Source organism: Colobus angolensis, unplaced genomic scaffold (genome assembly GCF_000951035.1).
Source record: "Colobus angolensis palliatus isolate OR3802 unplaced genomic scaffold, Cang.pa_1.0 Scaffold54, whole genome shotgun sequence".
In the NCBI taxonomy this organism is placed as follows: domain Eukaryota; kingdom Metazoa; phylum Chordata; class Mammalia; order Primates; family Cercopithecidae; genus Colobus; species Colobus angolensis.
In genome coordinates this window covers 917,038-926,205 of record NW_012118932.1, presented here as the reverse complement: position 1 = coordinate 926,205, position 9,168 = coordinate 917,038, and the positions used below count along the sequence as shown (strand labels likewise).

Sequence of the window (9,168 nt, the reverse complement as noted above, 5' to 3'; positions counted from 1 at the left end):
AAAGTAAAAAGTGTACTGGGATGACAATATGAAATTCTAGTCTCATATTATTTGAATTATGTCCATTTTCCTGTTAGTGTGGATGCTAGAATCTCTCGTTTTCACTGAAATTTTGAGGAATAGTGAAATAATGTGTGTGAATATAGTCTGGAAAAAGTTGTTATGGAAGCAATATTGCATTCAGAGACAATTCATAATTTGGGGACTGTTGATTGCCATTATAACTTTTAGCCGCATACATATGGAAAGTTTATATAGCATTTTAGAAGCTAACCTCTTAGATTAATAGAGATTAATCTTGTTACCATGCTGAAATCTGTGTTCTGTAGGATACAAGAGGAAATGAGCTAATGACAAATTTGTTGAGTGCCTGCTTTTGTGATACATTGTGCTAATTACTTTGCAGATGCTACTTTGTTTAATCCTCATAGTAAACTTGTAGGGCAGGTATTGTTATTTTCTATTTTGTAGAAGATGAAATGAAAGCTTTAGAAACTTGCTGTGATTTCACAGCTATTAAATGATAGAGTTGGGATTTAATCTAAATGTTTCAAGTTCTAACCCCATGCTCTTTCATTTGTACCTCACTACTAGATCGTCTGAAGGCTTGAAAGCAATACTGCGGGGTTCCCTGGAGGTTAACATGAACGAGATGTATTTTAGGAGAACATAGACATATTCAGTCCCACTTTTATAAACCTCAGCTTCTAGAGACACTGTTCTTTGAGAATAACACAGTGTTTTAAAAAATACGACCTTTTCTAGCTGGAAACAACTCATAGAAAAAAAGATTTTGTTGGTTTATTATAGCGGCACAGTGTTAGGTTTCACTCTCTATACTTAGGAGAAACGGATTCAGCACAAACCCCAGCCAGGAAGGACAGCTGTGTTTGTCTTCTACCTGGGAATAGACACAGAATGTGAGAAAGACTGAAGAAACAGCTGTGAAAGAGAAGATACGTAAAATACCTTTTTTTTTTCGAGATGGAGTTTTGCTCTGTGGCCCAGGCTGGAGTGCAGTGGCATGATCTCGGCTCACTGCAACCTCCGCCTCCCGGGATCAAGGAATTCTCCTGCTTCAGCCTCTGGAGTAGCTGGGACCACAGGCGCCCACCACGGCGCCCAGCTAATTTTTGTATTTTTAGTAGAGGCGGGGTTTCACCATGTTGGTCAGGCTGGTCTCGAACTCCTGACCCCGTGATCTGCCTACCTCAGCCTCCCAAAGTGCTGGGATTACAGGTGTGAGCCACCACACGTGGCCAATACATCTTTTAAAATTTGGGTAAAATTCACATAACATAAAATTCATTATTTTAACCATTTTAAATTATATAAGTCAGTAGTTTATAGTCTAGTGATACTGTTGTATAACCATCACAACTATTTAATTCCAGAACATTTCATCACCACAAAAAGAAACCCCCTGTATTTATTAGCAGTCATTCCCTATTTCTCCTCCAGCTACCTCCTGGCAACCACTAATCTGCTTTCTGTCTCTACAGCTTTGCCTAGTCTGAACATCTAACGTAAATGAAATCATACAATATGTGGCCTTTTGTGTCCGACTTCGTTTGTTTGGCATAATATTTTCAAGATCCATCCAGGTGGTAGCATGTATCAGTACTTTATTCCTTTTTATAGATAAATAAAAATATTCCATTGTATGGACATACCATTTGTTTATCCATTCATTGATGGAGATTTGGGTTGTTTCTACTTTTTGGCTATTACGAGTAATGCAAGTGTGAACATTTTTCAGGTATAAGTTTTTTGTTTGTTTGTTTTTGTTTTTGTTTTTGTTTGAGGCAGAGTCTTTCTCTATCTCTCAGATGAGCACGGTGGCACAATCTCAGCTCACTGCAACCTCCACCTCCTGGGTTCAAGTGATTCTCCTGCCTCAGCCTCCCAAGTAGCTAGGATTGCAGGCACCTGCCACCACACCTGACTAAGTTTTGTATTTTTAGCAGAGACGGGATTTCACCATGCTGGCCAGGCTGGTCTCGAACTCCCGATCTAAGGTGGTCTACCCGCCTCCGCCTCCCAAAGTGCTGGGATTACAGGCGTCAGTTACCATGCCCTACATAGTTTTTTTTTTTTCTTAATATATGTTTTCAATTATCTTGGGTATATACATAGTAGTATAATTTCTGGGTCATATTGTAATTCTGTTTAACATTTTGAAGAACCATTTTCCAAAGCTGCACATTATTTTATATTCACAGTAGCAATGCATGACGGTTCTAACTTCTTCACATCCTCACCGAGACCGTTATTGCCTGTCTTTTTGCTCATAGCCATCCTGGTTGATATGAAGTAGTATCTCCTTGTGGTTTTGATTAGTGTCGAGGTCCTTGGTTCTATTTTTAAAAGTATTCCAAAGAATAACAACACACACACATATCTAAAAATGAATGTCTTGGCTGGGCATGGTGGCTGAAGCCTGTAATCCCAGCACTTTAGGAGGCCAAAGTGGGTGGATCACTTGAGGCCAGGAGTTCAAGACCAGCCTGGCCGACATGGTGAAACCCTGTCTCTACTAAATATACAAAAATTAGCTGGGTGTGGTGGTGCATGCCTGTAGTCCCAGCTGTTAGAGAAGCTGAGGTGAGAGAATTGCTTGAGCCCCAGAATCGGAGGCTGCAGAGAGCTGTGATTGTGCTGCTGCACTCTAGCCTCAGAGGCAGAGTGAGAACCTGTCTTTACGAAACCCACAAAAACATTTAAGGAATAAATAATACGAATCTTACACAAAACTAAGGTGAAGAGAATACTTCCCAACCTATTTTGTGAGGTCAGATATCAAAGTCAGACAAAAACATGACAAGAAACAAACTATAGTCAAAAATCCCAGGCCAGAGACCGGGCACGGTGGCTCACACCTGTAATTCCAGCACTTTGGGAGGCCGAGGCGGGCGGATCACCTGAGATCGGGAGTTCGAGACCAGCCTGACCAACATGGAGAAACCCCTTCTCTACTAAAAATACAAAGTTAAAATTAGCCGGGTGTGGTGGCACGTGCCTGTAATCCCAGCTACTTGGGAGGCTGAGGCAGGAGAATTGCTTGAACCTGGGAGGCAGAGGTTGCGGTGAGCCGAGATCGTACCACTGCACTCCAGCCTGGGCAACAAGAGTGAAACTCCCTCTCAAAAAAAAAAGCCAGGCCAGGCGCAATGGTTCACCCCTATAATCCCAGCACTTTGGGAGGTTGAGCTGGGTGGATCGCTTGAGTCCAGGAGTTTGAGACCAGCCTGGGCAACATGGCAAAACCCCATCTCTAAAAAAATAATAATTTTAAAAAAATAGCTTTACACAGTGGCAGTGATAAAAGAGCTTTGCACAGTGGCCACTGGCGTTTATCTGAGGTGCAGTTATTACTCCTTGAAAACTTTTCCCAGTACCCGTCTGTGACAACGTGCAATGTCGTCAGCATTGGCAATTTTTGACAGTCTCTATGGAGACTGAATTTTTAAAAAATAGAAAAAATTAGCCAGGTGCGGTGGCCCACGCCTGTAACCAACCTCAGCACTTTGGGAGGCCAAGGTGGAATGACTGCTTGAGGCCAGGAGTTTGAAACCAGCCTAGGCACATAGTGAGACCTTGTCTCTACAAGAATAAAAAATTAGCTGGGTGTCGGGTAGTGCATGCCAGTAGTCCCAGCTACTCGAGAGGCTGAGGTGGGAGGATCACTTGAGTCAGGGAGGTGGAGGTTGCATTGAGCCGAAGTGGCGCCAATGCACTCCAGCCTGGGCAACAGAGCTGGACCCTCTTAAAAAAAAAAAAAAAAGAAAAATCCAGATTGGAAAAGAATAAGCAACACTATCTTTTTTCACAGACGACATGATATTATTATATGTAGAAAATGCTAAGGAATCTATGAAACAACAGCTGATACTAGAACTGAGAATTAGCTTTAGCAAAATCATAGAACATAAGATCAATATACAGAAAATTCAATTACACAAACACAAATACAAATCAATTGTACTGTTACATAATATCAAGGAACAATCCAAAAATAAAATTAAGAAAACAGTTCCATTCACAGCAGCATCAAGTAGAATAAAATATTTAGGAATAACAAAAACTCTTTTTTTTTTTTTTTGGGATGGAGTCTTGCCCTGTCGCCTAGGCTGGAATGCAATGGCGTGATCTTGGCTCACTGCAACCTCTGCCTCCCATGTTCAAGCGATTCTCCTGCCTTAGCCTCCCGAGTAGATGGGATTACAGGCACCCACCACCACACCCGGCTAATTTTTTCTATCTTTAGTTGAGATGTGGTTTCACCGTATTAAACAGGATGGCCTCGATCTCCTGACCTCGTGATCCACCCACCTTGGCCTCCCAAAATGCTGGGATTACAGGCGGGAATAACAAAATTTCTTAAATGAGACCATCTATAATAGACAGGTCAACATGTCTGCATAATAATTTCAGCCTGGCCTCTGAGTAACTACGTACAATTTACATAACTTCTCTGAATCTCCTTTCTCTCATCCTTTTTTTTTTTTTTTTTTTTGAGACTGAGTCTTGCTCTGTGGCCCAGGTTGAAGTGCAGTGGTGCGATCTCAGCTAACTGCAACCTCTGCCTCCTGGGTTCAAGTGATGGTCCTGCCCCAGCCTCCCAAGTAGCTGGAATTATAGGTGTGCCACCATAATTTTTGTATTTTCGGTAGAGACAGAGTTTCACCATCTTGGCTAGGCTGGTCTCGAACTCCTGACCTCAGGTGATTTGGCCATCTCAGCCTCCCAAAGTGCTGGAAGTACAGTCATTAGCCACCGTGCCCTGCCTCGTGTCTCTCATCCTTAAGTTGAGGATACCAATTATAGTACTTCTTGCCTTACAGGGCTGTTATGAGCATTAGAACGTATTTACAGTGTCAAGCACTACACAGTGATAATTATACTTAATAAAGCACCCAGGAGCTGTTTGCCTTCCCAGTCTCCTAGTGGAAGTGGTGTGAAAATGCACTTATGGGTCAGGCACAATGACTCACGCCTGTAATCCCAGTACTGTGGGAGGGCTAAGGTGGGCGGATCACTTGAGCTCAGGAGTTCAAGACCAGCCTGGCCAATATGGCAAAACCTTGTCTCTACTAAAAATACAAAAGTTAGCTGGGCGTGGTGGTGGGTACCTGTAATCTCAGCTACTCGGGAGGCTGAGGCAGGAGAATCGCTTGAATCTGGGAGGCGGAGGTTGCAGTGAGCTGAGATCATGACCCTGCACTCCAGCCTGGGCAACAGAGCGAGACTGTCTCAAAAAAAAAAAAAAAGAAAACGAAGAAAATGCACTTGGGAACCTTGGCAGTTTGTCCGTGGTACAGGGTGGCTGTTTGGCCTGGCTGCAGAGGATCGTTCTGGACCCAGTTAGTTGGGACTGTGCTTGGATTCCCAGCCAGATTGCTCAATCTGAACCTGAAGTCACCAGCAAGACATTTATTTTTCATGCCATAATTTACCCATTTTGTAAAAGGTTACAGCTTTCATTTGTCAGTTTGGAATACCATTTTTTCCTTCTTTCTTATGTTACAATGTTTTAGGAAGAATTTTAATCACATCATATTGAATAACTGATTTGTCTTTAAAGCTGCCTTTTTTGTTACAGTGGATGCCATTGAGTTGAACTTTCTTTTCCTTCACTTTCCTTCTCTTAAGGGCTTACGGCAACCAGCTCCTTTTTCTGATGAAATTGAAGTTGACTTTAGTAAGCCCTATGTCAGGGTAACTATGGAGGAAGCCAGCAGAGGAACTCCTTGTAAGTAAATACCTACTTAATTTGTTGTTTTACTGTTGTTTTTAGCATTCCATTGTGTTTATCAAATACACCTGCTCTCTACATACTTCCCTCCGATTGCTTGTAAAGGCCAGTGGCGAAGGGGTTCTTCCACCTGCCTTGATGTTCCATTTAGAAGGGTAACTCCACTCCATAAACTTTCATTTTTTTCTTATTATTTACACCTGTTTCCTGGGCTGTTGTTGTAGGTATGAGATATAGTAAAGCAGAAACAATACGATATTATATTAGCCTGAGCTGAGTTATGATCTTATCTATTTCTGTAAAGTCCAAATCATATGTCGGGCTGTCACATTCTTCATAGCCTTCCCCGCCAGCTCTCTACGTTCTGTCAGCTGGCTGTGATGCTGCCGATTGACAGAGAACAAAAATATCCCAGGTTGGGAGGTGCTCATCACTTAATTTTATTTTTACTGATACTATAATTTTCCAGGTTTTAAAAAATACTTTATTATTTTCAAAGCCCTTGCTCTTTATTTGTATGCTTAATTTACATCATTAATTAGCAGTTTTTGACCACATAAATTACTAACATATATTCAAGATGCTTTTCTTATGTGGGGCAATTGGTTTTAGAGATCACTGTAAAAAGAAACTTCCAAGAGCATTTGTTATGAATACAAAGTCTTATAGGCAAATATTCTTTCTTCTCTGTAAATTCCCCAATCCTCCTTTTTTTCCCAATCCTTTTTCACTTCTCCTGATTACTATACTAAGTGTTCTCTCTACCCTGTAAATATAGAGCTGAACTAAGACTCAGGCAGACACCAGGGAATAAGAGGGAGTTATAGCCACAAATCTGTGCATTTAGTATATTTGTGGTTACTTCTTAATTGTATTGTTATGTTTGCTTTCTGTTGTAACTAAAGAACAGTGAAATACAAATAGAAGTGGGCCAGGAGTGGTGGTTCACACCTGTAATCCCAGCACTTTGGGAGACCGAAGCGGGCAGATCATCACTTGAGGACAGGAGTTTGAGACCAGCCTGGCCAACATGGTGAAACCCTGTCTCTACTCAAAATACAAAAGTTAGCCAGGCATGGTGGGAGGCCCCTGTAGTACCAGCTACTCGGGAGGCTGAGGCACGAGAATTACGTGAACCCGGAAGGCAGAGATTGCAGTGAGCTGAGATCATGCCACTGCGCTCCAGCCTGGGTGACAGAGTGAGATTCTGTCTCAGAACAAACAAAAAAACAAATAGAAGTGATGTACAGTGTCATACCGGGATTTTTTTTTCTTTTCAGGCAGAGTCTCACTCTGTTGCCCAGGCTCGTGTCCAGTGGCGCAATCTTGGCTCACTGCAACCTCTGCCTCCTGGGTTCAAGCGATTCTTCTGCCTCAGCCTCCCCAGTAGCTGGGATTACAAGCGCCTGCCACCCTGCCCGGCTAATTTTTGTATTTTTAGTAGAGATGGGGGTTTCACCATGTTGGCCAGGCTGGTCTCGAACTCTTGACCTCGTGATCCACCTGTCTCAGCCTCCCAAAGTGCTGGGATTACAGGCGTGAGCCACCGCGCCCAGCCAATACTGGGAATTTTAACACTTACCCCTTGGCCTTATCTTGGGTATACGTATTGTGGTTTTTGGGTCCTCAAGAAAAAAGAGGCTAATTCCAGAGAATCCTTTCTTTTTGAAAAAATGTTTAGATATAATTCATATTGATCACAACCCTCTGATTCCATGATAAGATTTTTGAGTTTGGCTTCCCTTATTTGGGTAATAGGTAGGCTCCTGGAGGCAGGGTAAAATGACAAGGAAAACCAGAGACTATGAATCAGAGTGTAATGGTAGCCAGGTCTCACTTTAAAACGCCAGAAGATAGTTCAGGGTTCCCATTCAGATGTGATAGTAGAGGCTGTTGAAAGCAAGAACTTTTTACGTACTCTCTAATGATACACATTTACAATCAGCTATTCGTTTAGATTTGATCCGATGGGTTGCATTACCCAGTTTGTTGCTAATTTGTCCGTATATCATTTGTGGTACATAAAATTTGAAAATATGTGTACTGTTTCCAAGTTGGTCTTTTGTTTTGTTTTGTTTTGTTTTTGAGACAGAGTCTTGCTCCGTCAACCAGGTTGTAGTGCGGTGGCGTGATCTCAGCTCCCTGCAACCTTTCCCTTCTGGCTTCAAGCAGTTCTCGAATCTCAGCCTCCCAAGTAGCTGGGGTTACAGGAGTGAGCCACTGTGCCGGGCCTGTTTCCAAGTTTTAAAGCTTATAATTAACAAGTCCTGACTAGTATAACTTTTTTAAATTTTAGAATTATAGAATTTTACAAATAAGTCGTTTTCAAGATTATCTACTTTATAGTTTCTTCATTATGTACATAAAGCAATTATAGTCCATAGTAACTAAGAGGTGACGCCTCCCCTACAGTAAAACAGATCATTAGTGGGATAGAATTGCAGCTAAAACCTCACCCTGGAATGGTGCTACTCATTGTAAGCATTAGAATAGAAGACCTTCAGCAAAATAATTGTTATTTTTGGTGGAACAAACTGCCACAAATTAGCCTATAAATTTGCCAGCTTAATTTGAAGTCTGGATTTTCTCTTAGATCTCATTTTGTCTGACTGTTGTATGTTAAATCACCAGGCAGCTAACTGCATTTATGCCAGTGCAGGACAAGGAATAAAGCAATAAAGAATGCACATGCTCTAGGGAAGTTTCAACACCTCCCTTCTGCTCCCCAGGTTTTTACGAGGGAGGTTGTATAATCTAGGAGAAGATTCTCCACTTAGAGAAAAACAAATATGATTTGAGAGACAAGAAGGTCAGCTCTGGGAATCTTTTGGAAGATGAAAAAAATCAGCAATATGTTTAACTCAGAGAAAGGAAGGAAAAGGGAGAGTATGAAGGGCAATGGAAATGTTAGGAGCAGAATGTTTCAGTGGTAGGTATTTGGGAGAATAAATACATCCAAAGAGATCATTAATTGAAACCCAGGTTTCTTCTGCCTAAAGTAGGACATATGGTTACTTAGTCACCAGTGGTGCAGCGTATAGTATAATTCATAATCCATATAAACCATATAATTTATCATCCAAATCAGGACAGTTTTGAAAGGGAGTTGCTGTTAATAGTATACAGAGGTTGAGTGTGGTGGCTCATGCCAATAATCCCAGCACTTGGGGAGGCCAAGGCCGAAGGATTGCTTGAGGAGAGGAATTCAAGACCAGCCTGGCAATACAGTGAGATCCCATATCTACAAAAACTTTAAAAATGAGCCAGGTGTGGTGGTGTGCATCTATAGTCCCAGCTACTCAGGAGTCTGAGGTGAGGGGATTATTTGAGCCCAGGAGGTCTAGACTACAACAAACCATGATTGCACCACCGCACTTCAGCCTGGGTGACAGAGACCCTATCTTAAAAAAAAA

At 41.9% G+C, this 9,168-nt stretch overlaps 1 protein-coding gene across 1 annotated transcript in view; it reads left to right on the top strand.

Moving 5' to 3' along the window:
* Nucleotides 1-9,168, top strand: part of PCYT1A (phosphate cytidylyltransferase 1, choline, alpha) — a 48,385-nt gene that overhangs the window by 24,341 nt on the left and 14,876 nt on the right. Inside the window, exon 2 of the mRNA XM_011961251.1 lies at nt 5,653-5,752. Within this exon, the coding sequence (XP_011816641.1) occupies nt 5,653-5,752 (100 nt within the window). The remainder of the gene's footprint in view (nt 1-5,652; nt 5,753-9,168) is intronic.